Source organism: Ranitomeya imitator, chromosome 2 (genome assembly GCF_032444005.1).
Source record: "Ranitomeya imitator isolate aRanImi1 chromosome 2, aRanImi1.pri, whole genome shotgun sequence".
Lineage (NCBI taxonomy): Eukaryota > Metazoa > Chordata > Amphibia > Anura > Dendrobatidae > Ranitomeya > Ranitomeya imitator.
The window spans coordinates 20,698,355-20,717,627 of record NC_091283.1 but is presented as its reverse complement, the minus strand read 5'-3'; the positions used below and the strand labels follow the sequence as shown (position 1 = coordinate 20,717,627).

Sequence of the window (19,273 nt, the reverse complement as noted above, 5' to 3'; positions counted from 1 at the left end):
CTCTGCCTGAGACGACTGCACCGGCCTCTGCCTGAGATGACCGCACCGGCCTCTGCCTGAGACGACCGCACCGGCCTCTGCCTGAGACGACTGCACCGGCCTCTGCCTGAGAAGACCTAACCGGCCTCTGCCTGAGAAGACCTAACCGGCCTCTGCCTGAGACGACCGCACCGGCCTCTGCCTGAGACGACCGCACCGATCTCTGCCTGAGACGACCGCACCGGCCTCTGCCTCGGGCGAACCTACCGGCCTCTGCCTGAGACTACTGCGCCGGCCTCTGTTTGAGACGACCGCACCGGCCTCTGCCTGAGACTACTGCGCCGGCCTCTGTTTGAGACGACCGCGACGGATTCTGCTTGTGACGACCGTGCCAGCCTCTGTGTGAGACAAACACACCAGCCTCTGCCTGACACGACCACGCCGGCCTCCCTTCATGAATATTTTGGGGAGCCACGCACCTCACCTTTCTTTCATGCACTGTTACCATAAAGTATTGTGTTGGAGGTTCACATACTTTACAGTTTGCTAATTACTCTGTGCTCCTTTTTTTTCCTCAGCCTGTAATTCCCACCAGTCCCACCAGTGGTAACACCACCCCGACGGGCACCATGGGGATGTCCTCTAAGCTGGACGGTTCCACCCTCCATGACGTCTTCATTCTGTCTCCGGTGTCCGGACTCTATGGCCCCAGGTAAAGATCCGGAGAGATTTCCTGAATATGATGCCTGGTGAGGAATCATTTATCATCCGCCATCGAAGGCTTAGAGGGCTTGTACTTCAGGGGGCTCGTACTTCAGGGGGCTCGTACTTCAGGGGCGGGGTGGACTGGCTATCGGGCAGTTCTGGCAAATGCCAAAAGGGCCGGTGGCAGTAGTGGGCCGCTCGAGTGTGCCACTGTCGGCACACTCCCCCCGCTGTCGGCACACTCCCCCTGCTGTCGGCACACTCCCCCCGCTGTCGGCACACTCCCCCTGCTGTCGGCACACTCCCCCTACTCTCGGCACACTCCCCCTACTCTCGGCACACTCCCCCCGCTGTCGGCACACTCCCCCCGCTCTCGGCACACTCCCCCTGCTCTCGGCACACTCCCCCCGCTGCTGGCACACTCCCCCCGCTCTCGGCACACTCACCCTGCTGTTGGCACACTCCCCCCGCTCTCTGCACACTCCCCCCGCTCTCGGCACACTCCCCCTGCTCTCGGCACACTCCCCCCGCTGCTGGCACACTCCCCCCGCTCTCGGCACACTCACCCTGCTGTTGGCACACTCCCCCCGCTCTCTGCACACTCCCCCCGCTCTCGGCACACTCCCCCCGCTGTTGGCACACTCCCCCCGCTCTCGGCACACTCCCCCTGCTGTTGGCACACTTCCCCCGCTCTCGGCACACTCCCCCTGCCGTTGGCACACTCCCCCTGCTGTTAGCACACTCCCCCCGCTGTCGGCACACTCCCCCTGCTCTCGGCACACTCCCCCCACTCTCGGCACACTCCCCCCGCTAACGGCACACTCCCCCCGCTCTCGGCACACTCCCCCCGCTCTCGGCACACTCCCCCCGCTGTTGGCACACTCCCCCCGCTCTCGGCACACTCCCCCTGCTGTTGGCACACTTCCCCCGCTCTCGGCACACTCCCCCTGCCGTTGGCACACTCCCCCTGCTGTTAGCACACTCCCCCCGCTGTCGGCACACTCCCCCTGCTCTCGGCACACTCCCCCCACTCTCGGCACACTCCCCCCGCTAACGGCACACTCCCCCCGCTCTCGGCACACTCCCCCCGCTCTCGGCACACTCCCCTCCCACCCCCCCGCTGTTGGCACACACTCCTCCCGCTGTTGGCACACTCCCCAGCGCCCCGCATTCAACTATACCGGCGTCTATGACGCCGGTACAGTTGAATGCAATGATGGAGGAGAAAGCGTCCGCTGTCGCTCCCTCTCCCATCATTCCCCGCTCTGCCTTCGACACTGCGTGTGCGCGATGATGTCATATCATTGTGCACCGGCTGTGTGTCGGGCGGGCAGACTGCAGCTGCTGAGACCGGAGCCTGGAGCAGCGCGGGGCAAGAGGAAAGGTGAGTAGAATGTTTTTTTTTTCTTATATATACATCAATTAGTGATAACTGGATTGTGGGGCCATGGGGGGGGGGGCTGCATTACATTCTATGGGTATGGGGGCTGTGCTGCAATACATTCTATGGGGGCTGTGCTGTATTACATTCTATGGGGTTGTGCTGCAATACATTCTATGGGGGCTGTGCTGCAATACATTCTATGGGGCTGTGCTGCATTACATTCTATGGGGGCTGTGCTGCATTACATTCTATGGGGGCTGTGCTGCATTACATTCTATGGGGCTGTGCTGCATTACATTCTATGGGGCTGTGCTGTATTACATTCTATGGGGCTGTGCTGCATTACATTCTATGGGGGCTGTGCTGCATTACATTCTATGGGGCTGTGCTGCATTACATTCTATGGGGCTGTGCTGCATTACATTCTATGGGGGCTGGCTGCATTACATTATATGGGGCTGTGCTGCATTACATTCTATGGGGGCTGTGCTGTATTACATTCTATGGAGGCTGTGCTGTGTTACATTCTATGGGGTCTGTGCTGCATTACATTCTATGGGGGCTGTGCTGCATTACATTCTATGGGGCTGTGCTGCATTACATTCTATGGGGCTGTGCTGCATTACATTCTATGGGGGCTGGCTGCATTACATTATATGGGGCTGTGCTGCATTACATTCTATGGGGGCTGTGCTGTATTACATTCTATGGGGTCTGTGCTGCATTACATTCTATGGGGGCTGTGCTGTATTACATTCTATGGGGCTGTGCTGCATTACATTCTATGGGGGCTGTGCTGCATTACATTCTATGGGGCTGTGCTGCATTACATTCTATGGGGCTGTGCTGCATTACATTCTATGGGGGCTGGCTGCATTACATTATATGGGGCTGTGCTGCATTACATTCTATGGGGGCTGTGCTGTATTACATTCTATGGGGGCTGTGCTGTGTTACATTCTATGGGGTCTGTGCTGCATTACATTCTATGGGGGCTGTGCTGTATTACATTCTATGGAGGCTGTGCTGTGTTACATTCTATGGGGTCTGTGCTGCATTACATTCTATGGGGGTGGGCTGCATTACATTCTATTGGGGCTGTGCTGCATTACATTCTATGGGGGCTGTGCTGCATTACATTCTATTGGGGCTGTGCTGTATTACATTCTATGGGGCTGTGCTGTATTACATTCTATGGGGGCTGTGCTGTATTACATTCTATGGGGCTGTGCTGTATTACATTCTATGGGGGCTGTGCTGCATTACATTCTATTGGGGCTGTGCTGCATTATATTCTATGGGGGCTGTGCTGCATTACATTCTATTGGGGCTGTGCTGCATTACATTCTATGGGGGCTGTGCTGTATTACATTCTATGGGGGCTGTGCTGTATTACATTCTATGGGGGCTGTGCTGCATTACATTCTATTGGGGCTGTGCTGCATTATATTCTATGGGGGCTGTGCTGCATTACATTCTATTGGGGCTGTGCTGCATTATATTCTATGGGGGCTGTGCTGTATTACATTCTATGGGGGCTGTGCTGTGTTACATTCTATGGGGGCTGTGCTGCATTACATTCTATGGGGCTGTGCTGCATTACATTCTATGGGGGCTGTGCTGCATTACATTCTATTGGGGCTGTGCTGCATTATATTCTATGGGGCTGTGCTGTATTACATTCTATGGGGGCTGTGCTGCATTACATTCTATTGGGGCTGTGCTGCATTACATTATATGGGGCTGTGCTGTATTACATTCTATGGGGGCTGTGCTGCATTACATTCTATGGGGGCTGTGCTGCATTACATTCTATGGGGGCTGTGCTGCATTACATTCTATGGGGGCTGTGCTGCATTACATTCTATGGGGGCTGTGCTGCATTACATTCTATGGGGGCTGTGCTGCATTACATTCTATGGGGGCTGTGCTGCATTACATTCTATGGGGGCTGTGCTGCATTACATTCTATGGGGGCTGTGCTGCATTACATTCTATGGGGGCTGTGCTGCATTACATTCTATGGGGGCTGTGCTGCATTACATTCTATGGAGGCTGTGCTGCATTACATTCTATGGGGGCTGTGCTGCATTACATTCTATGGGGGCTGTGCTGCATTACATTCTATGGGGGCTGTGCTGCATTACATTCTATGGGGGCTGTGCTGCATTACATTCTATGGGGGCTGTGCTGTAATGCTGGATACAGCTGTAATTATATGTTATATAGTCGTGTTACACTCCCCTCACTTGTGTACAGAGATATTATACAGTCACCATGTGACAAGTGGGCATGTGTGACTTCAAATGCCAGGGCTGAATTTTAGTCCCAGTCCGGCCCTGTTCAGGGGGCTTGTATTTCATGAGGCTCGTACTTCAGGGGGCTCTTACTTCAAGGGGCTCATAATTCAGGGGGCTTATAATTGGGAGCGGCACGGGCTTCAGGGGGCACAGATTTCAGGAGGTTCATAATACAGTGGACATGGACATCAGGGGGCACAGATTTCAGGAGGATCATAATTCCAGAGGATCATAATTCAGAGGGCTCCTACTTCAGGGGGCACATTCTTCAGGAGGCCCATAATTCAGGGAGCTGCTACTTCAGGGGGCAGAAGACGTCAGTTGTGCCCCGTGTGTCATTTCCCCGTTGACATGAATGCTGACTATCCATGCATTGTCCGGAGTGGCCGGCCTCAGAGCGGTGACTCCAGCGCGGCTGCACTGTCCATTGGGGTCCGTGTTGTCTGCAGTCCATCTCATTTCTCAGTCTGCTGCTCTATATACCGATCTCCCACCCTCATGCTTTACACTGAAGCGCTGCCTGTTCAGCTTTGTATAAGTGAGGGCTCAGCAGGAGAGATGATTGCACTATTGTAAGGATAAATATGACCCCCATGGTAACACATGGAGGCGCAAAGTAGGGAGCAGACCCACCTAAATCTGATAGCCCACCAAATCCACAGAGGATGTGGATGATGAATTGATTATTTATATTATGGGTGATGATGACATTTATTGATGTGACGAGGATAGTGTGTATAATAAAAATAGGAGGATGAGATGGTGAAATATGGCGATGTGATGATGATGATGGGAATGTTATAATGATGTCTGTTATGAGGATAATGTGCGTAATAATGAGGAGATGACACGTTATAATGATGATGTCCGGCACAGAATGAGTTAGATGATGATGTATATGAGGATGATGACGATAAATCTCACGGTAATGAGAATGATGTGTTATCGTGCTATAATTCTATATATTATTTTATAATAGGATGATGATACATATATATTAATGATGTGTATTTTGGTGAGGATGATGTGTAACATGTATGATGTTCAGTTACATTGTAACGAGATGATGATACATACAGTATATATTAATGATGAGTATTCTGGTGAGGATGATGTGTAGCATGTATGATGTTCAGTTACATTGTAACGAGATGATGATACATACAGTATATATTAATGATGTGTATTCTGGTGAGGATGATGTGTAACATGTATGATGTTCAGTTACATTGTAATGAGATGATACATATATATTAATGATGTGTATTTTGGTGAGGATGATGTGTAACATGTATGATGTTCAGTTACATTGTAACGAGATGATACATATATATTAATGATGAGTATTCTGGTGAGGATGATGTGTAACATGTATGATGTTCAGTTACATTGTAACGAGATGATGATACATATATATTAATGATGAGTATTCTGGTGAGGATGATGTGTAGCATGTATGATGTTCAGTTACATTGTAACGAGATGATGATACATATATATTAATGATGAGTATTCTGGTGAGGATGATGTGTAACATGTATGATGTCCAGTTACATTGTAACGAGATGATGATACATATATATTAATGATGAGTATTCTGGTGAGGATGATGTGTAACATGTATGATGTTCAGTTACATTGTAACGAGATGATGATACATATATATTAATGATGTGTATTCTGGTGAGGATGATGTGTAACATGTATGATGTTCAGTTACATTGTAATGAGATGATACATATATATTAATGATGTGTATTCTGGTGAGGATGATGTGTAACATGTATGATGTTCAGTTACATTGTAATGAGATGATACATATATATTAATGATGTGTATTCTGGTGAGGATGATGTGTAACATGTAGGATGTTCAGTTACATTGTAACGAGATGATGATACATATATATTAATGATGTGTATTCTGGTGAGGATGATGTGTAACATGTATGATGTTCAGTTACATTGTAATGAGATGATACATATATATTAATGATGAGTATTCTGGTGAGGATGATGTGTAACATGTATGATGTTCAGTTACATTGTAATGAGATGATACATATATATTAATGATGTGTATTCTGGTGAGGATGATGTGTAACATGTATGATGTTCAGTTACATTGTAATGAGATGATACATATATATTAATGATGTGTATTCTGGTGAGGATGATGTGTAACATGTATGATGTTCAGTTACATTGTAATGAGATGATACATATATATTAATGATGTGTATTCTGGTGAGGATGATGTGTAACATGTATGATGTTCAGTTACATTGTAATGAGATGATACATATATATTAATGATGTGTATTCTGGTGAGGATGATGTGTAACATGTATGATGTTCAGTTACATTGTAACGAGATGATGATACATACAGTATATATTAATGATGTGTATTCTGGTGAGGATGATGTGTAACATGTAGGATGTTCAGTTACATTGTAATGAGATGATACATATATATTAATTATGTGTATTCTGGTGAGGATGATGTGTAACATGTATGATGTTCAGTTACATTGTAACGAGATGATGATACATACAGTATATATTAATGATGTGTATTATGGTGATGAGGATGGTGTATAATATCAGATAGTTACATTATGATGATATAATGTATATTTTGAGGATGATGATACATTTTCGCGATACTCCCGCCCTCTGCGCGTTACGTTATTGGTCCGTTTCCTTCCCGCAGGGACGACATTGGCATTGTGCCTTGTGATGACATCAATAAATATGGCGTCAGCAAATCTGTGATGAAAGGCTCCGAGTCTCCCAGCTATTATCTCGAGCACGAAAGCGGCAAATATTACACTTTCGTAGAAGGGGAGGGACACGAAGTCGGCTCAGAATATGATAGGGGGAGAACGACTGGAGTGCGGAGAAGAGAAAAGACGCCAACACATGGTACGAAGCGCTAAATACCGACCCACCGGAGTATATAATGTATACTATAGAGTGCAGAACATGCACCGACCTTCACTGAGGATGTGACTGGAGTGTAAGCTGTAATATAGGAGCAGAGTTATGAATGCAGCTCCGAATGTGACTGGAATATAAACCGTGATGTAACCGCAGAATTATGCATGCAGCTCTGGTTGAGACTGGAGTATACCATATGATGCAGTAGCAGAATTGTGCATGCAGCTCAGAATGAGATTAGAGTTTAAAATTTGATGCAATGGCCGAATTGTGCAAGCAGCTGCGGATGTGGCTGGAATGTAAGATTTGATGTAAAAGCAGCGTTATGAATTCTGCTCTGAATGTGGCTGGTGTATAAAATGTGTGGTAACTGCAGAATTATGCATGCAGATCTGGATGAGACTACAGTAAAAATGTGATGTAAAAGCAGAATTGTGTATGCAGCTGTGGATGTCACTGGAGTATAAGATATGATGTAAGAGCAGAGTTATGAATGCAGCTCTAATTGTGACTGACATGTACAGTACAGACCAAAAGTTTGGACACACTGTTGTGAATTCTGTGGTCAAGCTCCCTCCTGTGGTCATGAGCGGTACTTCGGCTGGTTCTGTCCATGAGCTTCCTCTGGTGGATGTGAGTGGGGCTGCGGCTTCTGAGTTTCCTTCCTCAGGTAACGAGGTTAAGTCGTTAGGTGCTGCTCTATTTAACTCCACCTAGTTCTTTGTTCCTGGCCTCCAGTCAATGTTCCAGTATTGGTCTTGCTCTCTCCTGGATCGTTCTTGTGGCCTGTCTGCCCTGCATAAGCTAAGTTCTGCTTGTGTTACTTTTGTTTGCTATTTTTTCTGTCCAGCTTGCTATATTGGTTTTTCTTGCTTGCTGGAAGCTCTGGGACGCAGAGGGAGCACCTCCGTACCGTTAGTCGGTGCGGAGGGTCTTTTTGCGCCCTCTGCGTGGTTGTTTGTAGGTTTTTGTGTTGACCGCAAAGCTATCTTTCCTATCCTCGGTCTATTCAGTAAGTCGGGCCTCACTTTGCTAAAATCTATTTCATCTCTGTGTTTGTATTTTCATCTTTACTCACAGTCATTATATGTGGGGGGCTGCCTTTTCCTTTGGGGTATTTCTCTGAGTCAAGGTAGGCTTATTTTTCTATCTTCAGGGCTAGCTAGTTTCTCAGGCTGTGCCCGACGCGCCTAGGTCTGGTCAGGAGTGCTCCACGGCTACCTCTAGTGTGGTGTGATAGGATTAGGGATTGCGGTCAGCAGAGTTCCCACGTCTCAGAGCTCGTCCTATGTTATTAGTAACTATCAGGTCATTTTGTGTGCTCTTAACCACCAGGTCCATTGTGTTTCTGAATCACCAGTTCATAACAACACACATTCTCATTTAAAGATTTTTCTGTATTTTCAGGACTATGAAAATTGTGCATTCACACTGAAGGCATCAAAACTATGAATTAACACATGTGGAATTATATACTTGAACAAAAAAGCGTGAAACAACTGAAAATATGTCTTATATTCTAGGTTCTTCAAAGTAGCCACCTTTTGCTTTGATGACTGCTTTGCACACTCTTGGCATTCTCTTGATGAGCTTCAAGAGGTAGTCACCGGGAATGGTCTTCCAACAATCTTGAAGGAGTTCCCAGAGATGCTTAGCACTTGTTGGCCCATTTGCCCTCACTCTGCGGTCCAGCTCACCCAAACCACCTCGATTGGGTTCAGGTCTGGTGACTGTGGGGGCCAGGTCATCTGGCGTAGCCCCCATCACTCTCCTTCTTGGTCAAATAGCCCTTACACAGCCTGGAGATGTGTTTGGGGTCATTGTCCTGTTGAAAAATAAATGATGGTCCAACTAAACGCAAACCGGATGGAATAGCATGCCGCTGCAAGATGCTGTGGTAGCCATGCTGGTTCAGTATGCCTTCAATTTAGAATAAATCCCCAACAGTGTCACCAGCAAAGCCCCCCCACACCATCACACCTCCTCCTCCATGCTTCACGGTGGGAACCAGGCATGTAGAGTCCATCCGTTCACCTTTTCTGCATCGCACAAAGACACGGTGGTTGGAACCAAAGATCTCAAATTTGGACTCACCAGACCAAAGCACAGATTTCCACTGGTCTAATGTCCATTCCTTGTGTTCTTTAGCCCAAACAAGTCTCTTCTGCTTGTTGCCTGTCCTTAGCAGTGGTTTCCTAGCCGCTATTTTACCATAAAGGCCTGCTGCACAACGTCTCCTCTTAACAATTGTTGTAGAGATGTGTCTGCTGCTAGAACTCTGTGTGGCATTGACCTGGTCTCTAATCTGAGCTGCTGTTAACCTGCGATTTCTGAGGCTGGTGACTCGGATAAACTTATCCTCAGAAGCAGAGGTGACTCTTGGTCTTCCTTTCCTGGGGCTGTCCTCATGTGAGCCAGTTTCTTTGTAGCGATTGATGGTTTTTACAACTGCACTTGGGGACACTTTCAAAGTTTTCCCAATTTTTCAGACTGACTGACCTTCATTTCTTAAAGTAATGATGGCCACTCGTTTTTCTTTACTTAGCTGCTTTTTTCTTGCCATAATACAAATTCTAACAGTCTATTCAGTAGGACTATGAGCTGTGTATCCACCAGACTTCTGCACAACACAACTGATGGTCCCAACCCCATTTATAAGGCAAGAAATCCCAATTATTAAACCTGACAGGACACACCTGTGAAGTGAAAACCATTACCGTGACTACCTCTTGAAGCTCATCAAGAGAATGCCAAGAGTGAACAAAGCAGTCATCAAAGCAAAAGGTGGCTACTTTGAAGAACCTAGAATATAAGACATAATTTCAGTTGTTTCACAGTTTTTTGTTAAATATATAATTCCACATGTGTTAATTCATAGTTTTGATGCCTTCAATGTGAATGTACAATTTTCATAGTCATGAAAATACAGAAAAATCTTTAAATGAGAAGGTGTGTCCAAACTTTTGGTCTTTACTGTACATGACAATAAGCCAGATTGTGAATGCAGCTCTGGAAGTAACTAGAATATAAAACTTCATGTAAGAGCAGAATTGAAGATGGAGCAGTAGATGTGACTGGGTGTAAAACAATGTAACAGCAGAATTGTGCATGTAGCTTTGGATGTAACAAATATAAAACATGAAGTGACATCAGAATTGTGCACGCAGCTCTGGATGTGACTGGAGCATCAGACATGTTGTAAATCAGGGTCAGTAGAAGAGAAGTAAAGCAAAACTACTGTCCTTTGAGTTCCTGGACATTTTTGCCTCTTGGCCCATGCCTCCCCATAAGAAGATCCCGTCCCTGATGGACACGTTTTCATAAGTATGTGTGAAGATCGTAAACATTATGTTAATTTCCACAAAATCAAAATTCAGAAAATGTCACAGATCCGGTGACTTCAGAGCAGCGAGCGGCGTCGGTGACAGCCGGAGTGTGAAGCACATGTGTCCTGGCCGTGCAGTCGGAGCAGACAGTGCACTCATCTGTTCACAATCGTGTAACCTCATCGGCCTCTCCAAGCGACTGCGCTAATTAGGGCGCGTTATCTGCATTTAACATATAGCCTCTCTATAAATAGTCGCCAGCGTCGCCTCCATCTGCTCCAACACACGGAGCTAAATAAAGCATGAAGACAAAAAAAGAAAGGAAATAATAATAACGAGCAGACGGGCTGCAGATATCCTGCAAGACAATAATGGAGAAATCCATACAGCAGACCTCACAGGTGACCTACTATCTCCAAATGTGACCTCATATCTCAGCACTGAGCTATTATCTCCGAATGTGACCTCATTTCTCAGCACTGAGCTATTATCTCTGAAGGTGACCTCATATATCAGCTCTGAGCTATTATCTCTGAATGTGACCTCATATCTCAGCACTGAGCTGTTATCTCCGAAGGTGACATCATATCTCAGCTCTGAGCTATTATCTCCGAATGTGACCTCATATATCAGCTCTGAGCTATTATCTCTGAATGTGACCTAATTTCTCAGCACTGAGCTATAATCTCCGAATGTGACCTCATATCTCAGCACTGAGCTGTTATCTCTGAAGGTGACATCATATCTCAGCTCTGAGCTATTATCTCCGAATGTGACCTCATATCTCAGCACTGAGCTATTATCTCCGAATGTGACCTCATTTCTCAGCACTGAGCTATTATCTCAGAATGTGACCTCATTTCTCAGCACTGAGCTATTATCTCCAAATGTGACCTCATATCTCAGCACTGAGCTATTATCTCCGAATGTGACCTTATTTCTCAGCACTGAGCTATTATCTCCGAATGTGACCTCATATCTCAGCACTGAGCTATTATCTCCAAACCTGACATCATATCTCAGCACTGAGCTACTGTATTATCTCCGAAGGTGACATCATATCTCAGCACTGAGCTATTATCTCCGAATGTGACCTCATATATCAGCTCTGAGCTATTATCTCCGAATGTGACCTCATATCTCAGCTCTGAGCTATTATCTCCAAATGTGACCTCATTTCTCAGCACTGAGCTATTATCTCCGAATGTGACCTCATATATCAGCTCTGAGCTATTATCTCCGAATGTGACCTCATATCTCAGCTCTGAGCTATTATCTCCAAATGTGACCTCATATCTCAGCACTGAGCTATTATCTCCGAATGTGACCTCATTTCTCAGCACTGAGCTATTATCTCCGAATGTGACCTCATATCTCAGCACTGAGCTATTATCTCCAAACCTGACATCATATCTCAGCACTGAGCTACTGTATTATCGCCGAATGTGACCTCATATCTCAGCTCTGAGCTTTTATCTCCGAAGGTGACATCATATCTCAGCACTGAGCTATTATCTCCGAATGTGACCTCATTTCTCAGCACTGAGCTATTATCTCCGAATGTGACCTCATATATCAGCTCTGAGCTATTATCTCCGAATGTGACCTCATGTCTCAGCACTGAGCTATTATCTCCGAATGTGACCTCATTTCTCAGCACTGAGCTATTATCTCCGAATGTGACCTCATATCTCAGCACTGAGCTATTATCTCCAAACCTGACATCATATCTCAGCACTGAGCTACTGTATTATCTCCGAATGTGACATCATATCTCAGCACTGAGCTATTATCTCCGAAAGTGACCTCATATCTCACAACTGAGCTATTATCTCCGAACCTGACATATCTCAGCACTGAGTTATCTCCGAATGTGACATCATATCTCATCACTGAGCTGTTATTTTCGACATGACATCATATCTCAGCACTGAGCTAATATCTCCTAATGTGACCTCATATCTAAGCACTGAGCTATTTTCTCCAAATGTGACATCATATCTCAGCACTGAGCTATTATCACTGAATGTGACCTCCTATCTCAGCACTGAGCTATTATCTCCGAATGTGACATCATATCTCATCACTGAGCTGTTATTTTCGACATGACATCATATCTAAGCACTGAGCTATTATCTCTGAATGTGATCTCATCTCTCAGCACTGAGCTATTATCTCCGAATGTGACCTCATATCTCAGCACTGAGCTATTATCTCCGAAGGTGACCTAATTTCTCAGCACTGAGCTATTATCTCCGAATGTGACCTCATATCTCATCACTGAGCTGTTATTTTCGACATGACATCATATCTAAGCACTGAGCTATTATCTCCGAATGTGACCTCATATCTCAGCACTGAGCTATTATCTCCGAATGTGACCTCATATCTCAGCACTGAGCTATTATCTCCGAATGTGACATCATATCTCAGCACTGAGCTATTATCTCCGAATGTGACCTCATATCTCAGCACTGAGTTATTATCTCCGAATGGGACATCATATCTCATCACTGAGCTGTTATTTTCGACATGACATCATATCTCAGCACTGAGCTAATATCTCCGAATGTGACATAATGTCTCAGCATTGAGCTATTATCTCCGAATGTGACCTCATATCTCAGCACTGAGCTATTATCTCCGAATGTGACATCATGTCTCAGCACTGAGCTATTATCTTTGAATGTGACATCATGTCTCAGCATTGAGCTGTTATCTCCAAACATGACATATTAACTCAGCACTCACGTTGTATCTCACAATATGACATCACATCTCAGTACTGACTTATTGTCTCAGATTTTGTATTCATATCTAACAGCATACCATAATTAAATCTTAATATATGATATATGAGATCGGATTACTACCTCAATTGTCTCAGAATGTGACATCATTTTCCACATCTGACTTTTATCAGAACTGACTTTTCATCTCAGAGTCTGACATCTATCAGAGATGCAGGAACAGCGCCCCCCATTGACATCCCCCACCGTGGCAGCTGCTGTCTGATATTTTTGCTTGCAATTACTGTCTGAGTTCCCTTATGTGGCGGCGACTTCAACCTTGGGGGTCTCACCGATACAACATGTGACTTCATAGAAAACCATCATCTGGGAAAAGACGGAAACCTCAGAGATCTCCTGCAAAGAAGACAAGTTCACCAGAAATGGAACGTGACACATTATGGTAATGGCGGATTATTTAGCAGCAATGAAGTTGAAGGACCATTAATGAGAATTGTGCACATTTTTGTGCCATTTGAGATATTTGAATTTTACATTTATTCCTCCTGGAAATGCATGAATAAAGCGACAGATAGGCAGGGTCTTGTAGATTAGGGGCATTCCTCCAGTCTGTGCCCAGTTCCCGTACTGGAAGTCAAAAGGTGTGCTTACATTTCCAGGAGGAATTACAGAGGAACGGCACAACAGATCCTCTCTACCATTAAAGCTGCGGACTCCTCAATGGTCAAGAACCTCCTGAGACTTCACCGTGCTGCAGTTATGGGGTCTCAGGGTCGAGGGGCTCCAGTCCTGGCTGGTCCGCGACTCTGCAGATGGCTGAGCCTTCAGGCTCCTTCTAGCAGAGTCTATAATGGAGGCTTGGTCTTTGGTCTTTGGCCCCTTCTCTTCCATGTGACCTTTTTTCTTCCATGTATAACCGGATATTCTTCTCCCCGCAGGGGACCTGAGACCGGTGTCAATGCCGACAGATTATAGTTGGATCGGAGACCCCAAGGAGCCCAATATGTATAAGAGAGGAAGCAGAGGTGAGTGTCAGCTCTTCTGCCCGGACTGTGTATGATGAGGGACCCCAATGCTCTAGGCTGAGCGGTGGCACAGGTGACATGCTGCTACTGATCTATCAGATAACTGCAGGTGCTATCCCTGAGGAGCAGACACAGGATGTCCTAAAGAACATGTCGCCTAGCTGTGTTCAAGAGCTCTGCTTGCTGTCAGTGAATAAGTTAAAAGAATTAGAAAGACAGGGGGCGCTATATTACTCTGCAGCATATCATTAGCCAGCGTGGCAGCTCCTCCAGAATAAACCCACCAATGTCTGATGGCTAGTGGCGAAACAGGAACCTGATGGGCCATGGTGCACAGTTTGGACCTGACCTCCCCCCCCCCTCCCCGCATTTTGGTTAGTTGTGTGGGCCCTTGTTGTGTTCTAAATCCTATATAGACATTCGTGTTTATCAACCCCCCCCCTTCATTATGTAGTATTGTCCCCCATCCTGGGCCCCATACAGATGTACATGTCCCCCTCCTGATATATATGTCCCCCATTTCCATCCTGGGACCCTTCCTAGTATAAATGTCACCCAGCCTGGGCCCCTTCCTGGTTTATCTGTTCTCCATCCTGGGCCCCTTCCTGGAATATATGTCCCCCAGCCTGGGCCCCTTCCTGGTTTATCTGTTCTCCATCCTGGGCCCCTTCCTGGAATATATGTCCCCCATCCTGGGCCCTTTCCTGGTATACATGGGCCCCATCCTGGGCCCTTTCCTGGTTTATCTGTTCTCCATCCTGGGCCCCTTCCTGGAATATATGTCCCCCACCCTGGGCCCTTTCCTGGAATATATGTCCCCCATCCTGGGCCCTTTCCTGGAATATATGTCCCCCATCCTGGGCCCTTTCCTGGTATACATGGGCCCATTCTGGGCCCCCTTAATAGTATACATGTCCCCCATCTTGGGCCCTTTCCTGGTATATATGTCCCCCATCCATTGCACCTTCCTTGTATATATGCCTCCCATCGTGGGCCCCTTCCCAATATATATGCCTCCCATCCTGGGTCTCTTCCTGTATACATGTGCCCATCCTGGGCCCCTTAATAGTATATATGTCCCCCATCCTGGGCCCTTTCCTGGTATATATGTCCCCCATCCTGGGCCCCTTCCTAGTATATATGCCCTCCATCCTGGGCCCTTTCCTGATATACCTGGGCCCCTTAATAGTATATATAGTTGTGCTCAAAAGTTTACATACCCCAGCAGAATTTTTGCTTTCTTGGCCTTTTTTCAGAGAATATGAATGATAACACCAACATTTTTTCTCCACTCATGGTTAATGGTTGGGTGAAGCCATTTATTGTCACAGTACTGTGTTTTCTCTTTTTATATCATAATGATAACCCAAAACATCCAAATGACCCTGATGTAAGGTTCACATAGCCTGGTGATTTTGGCCTGATAATACGCACAGAAGTTGACACAAATGGGGGTGAATGACTACTTAAGGTAACATCCTTGTTGTGAATTCTGTGACAGAGCTCCCTCCTGTGGTCACAAGTGGTACTTCGGCTGATTCTCTCTATGAGCTTCCGTTGGTGGAGGAAAGTGGTACTGTGGCTTCTGAGTTTCCTTCCTCAGGTGGTGTGGTGAAGTCGTTAGGTGCTGCTCTATTTAACTCCACCTAGTGCTTTGATCCTGGCTTCCAGTCAATGTTCTAGTATTGGACTTGCTTCCTCCTGGATCGTTCCTGTGGCCTGCTGCTCTGCATAGCTAAGTTTCGCTTGTGTTATTTTTGTTATCTGTTTTTTCTGTCCAGCTTGCTTATTTGGTTTTTCTTGCCTGCTGGAAGCTCTGGGACGCAGAGGGTGTACCTCCGTGCCGTTAGTCGGTATGGAGGGTCTTTTTGCCCCCTTTGCGTGGTTGTTTGTAGGGTTTTGTGTTGACCGCAAAGTTACCTTTCCTATCCTCGCTCTGTTCAGAAAGTCGGGCCTCACTTTGCTAAATCTATATCATCTCTACGTTTGTCTTTTCATCTTAACTCACAGTCATTATATGTGGGGGGCTGCCTTTTCCTTTGGGGTATTTCTCTGAGTCAAGGTAGGCTTATTTTTCTATCTTCAGGACTAGCTAGTTTCTCAGGCCGTCCCGAGTTGCATAGGGAGCGTTAGGCGCAATCCACGGCTACCTCTAGTGTGGTTGGAGAGGATTAGGGATTGCGGTCAGCAGAGTTCCCACGTCTCAGAGCTCGTTCTATGTTTTTGGGTTTTGTCAGGTCACTGTATGTGCTCTGACTCCTATGTCCATTGTGGTACTGAATTACCTTTCATAACAGTACTGGAAGCCAAAAGTACTAATGATTCTCAATAGAGGGAAAAAAGAAGTTCTGAGACCATTTTTTTTTCTCTGCACTGTGTTTTGTCTTTTTTTTCCCCTAGACATTTGGGTGGTTCAGGACACAGGTGTAGCAATGGACATTAAAGGTCTGTCTTCATGTGTGGATCAGCTCACGGCAAGAGTACAAAATATTCAAGACTTTGTGGTTCAGAATTCTATGTTAGAACCAAGAATTCCTATTCCTGATTTGTTTTTTGGAGACAGAACTAAATTTCTGAGTTTCAAAAATAATTGTAAACTATTTCTGGCTTTGAAACCTCGCTCCTCTGGTGACCCAGTTCAACAAGTTAGGATCATTATTTCTTTTTTGCGTGGCGACCCTCAGGACTGGGCATTTTCTCTTGCACCAGGAGATCCTGCATTATGTAATATTGATGCGTTTTTCCTGGCGCTCGGATTGCTGTACGATGAACCTAATTCGGTGGATCAGGCAGAGAAAAATTTACTGGCTCTGTGTCAGGGTCAGGATGAGATAGAGGTATATTGTCAGAAATTTAGAAAGTGGTCCGTACTCACTCAATGGAATGAAGATGCGCTCGCAGCTATTTTCAGAAAGGGTCTCTCTGAAGCCCTTAAGGATGTCATGGTGGGATTTCCTATGCCTGCTGGTCTGAATGAGTCTATGTCTTTGGCCATTCAGATCGGTCGACGCTTGCGTGAGCGTAAATCTGTGCACCATCTGGCGGTATTATCTGAGCATAAACCTGAGCTTATGCAGTGCGATAGGACTTTGACCAGAGTTGAACGGCAAGAACACAGACGTCAGAATGGGCTGTGTTTCTACTGTGGTGATTCCACTCATGCTATCTCTGATTGTCCTAAGCGCACTAAGCGGTTCGCTAGGTCTGCCACCATTGGTACGGTACAGTCAAAATTTCTTCTGTCCGTTACCTTGATTTGCTCTTTGTCATCATATTCTGTCATGGCATTTGTGGATTCAGGCGCTGCCCTGAATTTGATGGACTTGGAGTTTGCTAGGCGTTGTGGTTTTTTCTTGGAGCCCTTGCAGTGTCCTATTCCATTGAGAGGAATTGATGCTACGCCTTTGGCCAAGAATAAGCCTCAGTACTGGACCCAGCTGACCATGTGCATGGCTCCTGCGCACCAGGAGGATATTCGCTTTCTGGTGTTGCATAATCTGCATGATGTGGTCGTGTTGGGGTTGCCATGGCTACAAGTCCATAATCCAGTATTAGATTGGAAATCCATGTCTGTGTCCAGCTGGGGTTGTCAGGGGGTACATGGTGATGTTCCATTTCTGTCTATTTCGTCATCCACCCCTTCTGAGGTCCCAGAGTTCTTGTCTGATTACCGGGATGTATTTGATGAGCCCAAGTCCGATACCCTACCTCCGCATAGGGATAGTAATTGTGTCTGCCATCTCCCCTGATTTGCGGTGGGTGCTGCAAAAATTTCAGGCTAATAAACCTGATCGTTGCCCAGCGGAGAAACTGTTTGTCCCTGATAGGTGGACGAATAAAGTTATCTCTGAGGTTCATTGTTCGGTGTTGGCTGGTCATCCTGGAATCTTTGGTACCAGAGAGTTAGTGGCTAGATCCTTTTGGTGGCCATCTCTGTCGCGGGATGTGCGTTCTTTTGTGCAGTCCTGTGGGATTTGTGCTCGGGCTAAGCCCTGCTGTTCTCGTGCCAGTGGGTTGCTTTTGCCCTTGCCGGTCCCGAAGAGGCCCTGGACACATATCTCTATGGATTTTATTTCAGATCTTCCCGTCTCTCAAAAAATGTCAGTCATTTGGGTAGTTTGTGATCGCTTCTCTAAGATGGTCCATTTGGTACCCTTGTCTAAATTGCCTTCCTCCTCTGATTTGGTGCCTTTGTTCTTCCAGCATGTGGTTCGTTTACATGGCATTTCAGAGAATATCGTTTCTGACAGAGGTTCCCAGTTTGTTTCGAGGTTTTGGCGAGCTTTTTGTGCTAGGATGGGCATTGACTTGTCTTTTTCCTCGGCTTTCCATCCTCCGACTAATGGCCAGACCAACGAACCAATCAGACCTTGGAAACATATCTGAGATGCTTTGTTTCTGCAGACCAGGATGATTGGGTGTCCTTTTTGCCGTTGGCTGAGTTCGCCCTTAATAATCGGGCCAGCTCGGCTACTTTGGTTTCGCTGTTTTTCTGCAATTCTGGGTTCCATCCTCGTTTCTCTTCAGGACAGGTTGAGTCTTCGGACTGTCCTGGTGTGGATACTGTGGTGGACAGGTTGCAGCAGATTTGGACTCATGTAGTGGACAATTTGACCTTGTCCCAGGAGAAGGCTCAACGTTTTGCTAATCGCAGACGCTGTGTGGGTCCCCGACTTCGTGTTGGGGATTTGGTTTGGTTGTCTTCTTGTCATATTCCTATGAAGGTTTCCTCTCCTAAGTTTAAGCTTCGTTTCATTGGTCCGTATAGGATTTCTGAGGTTCTTAATCCTGTGTCTTTTCGTTTGACCCTTCCAGATTCTTTTTCCATCCATAACGTATTCCATAGGTCATTGTTGCGGAGAT

At 46.2% G+C, this 19,273-nt stretch overlaps 1 protein-coding gene across 1 annotated transcript in view; it reads left to right on the top strand.

Annotated features, from left to right (window-relative positions):
• LOC138661436 (connector enhancer of kinase suppressor of ras 2-like) overlaps positions 1-19,273 on the top strand; it is a 468,527-nt gene that overhangs the window by 396,399 nt on the left and 52,855 nt on the right. Inside the window, exons 10-12 of the mRNA XM_069746117.1 lie at positions 558-691; positions 7,083-7,294; positions 14,324-14,410. Of these exons, the coding sequence (XP_069602218.1) occupies positions 558-691; positions 7,083-7,294; positions 14,324-14,410 (433 nt within the window). The remainder of the gene's footprint in view (positions 1-557; positions 692-7,082; positions 7,295-14,323; positions 14,411-19,273) is intronic.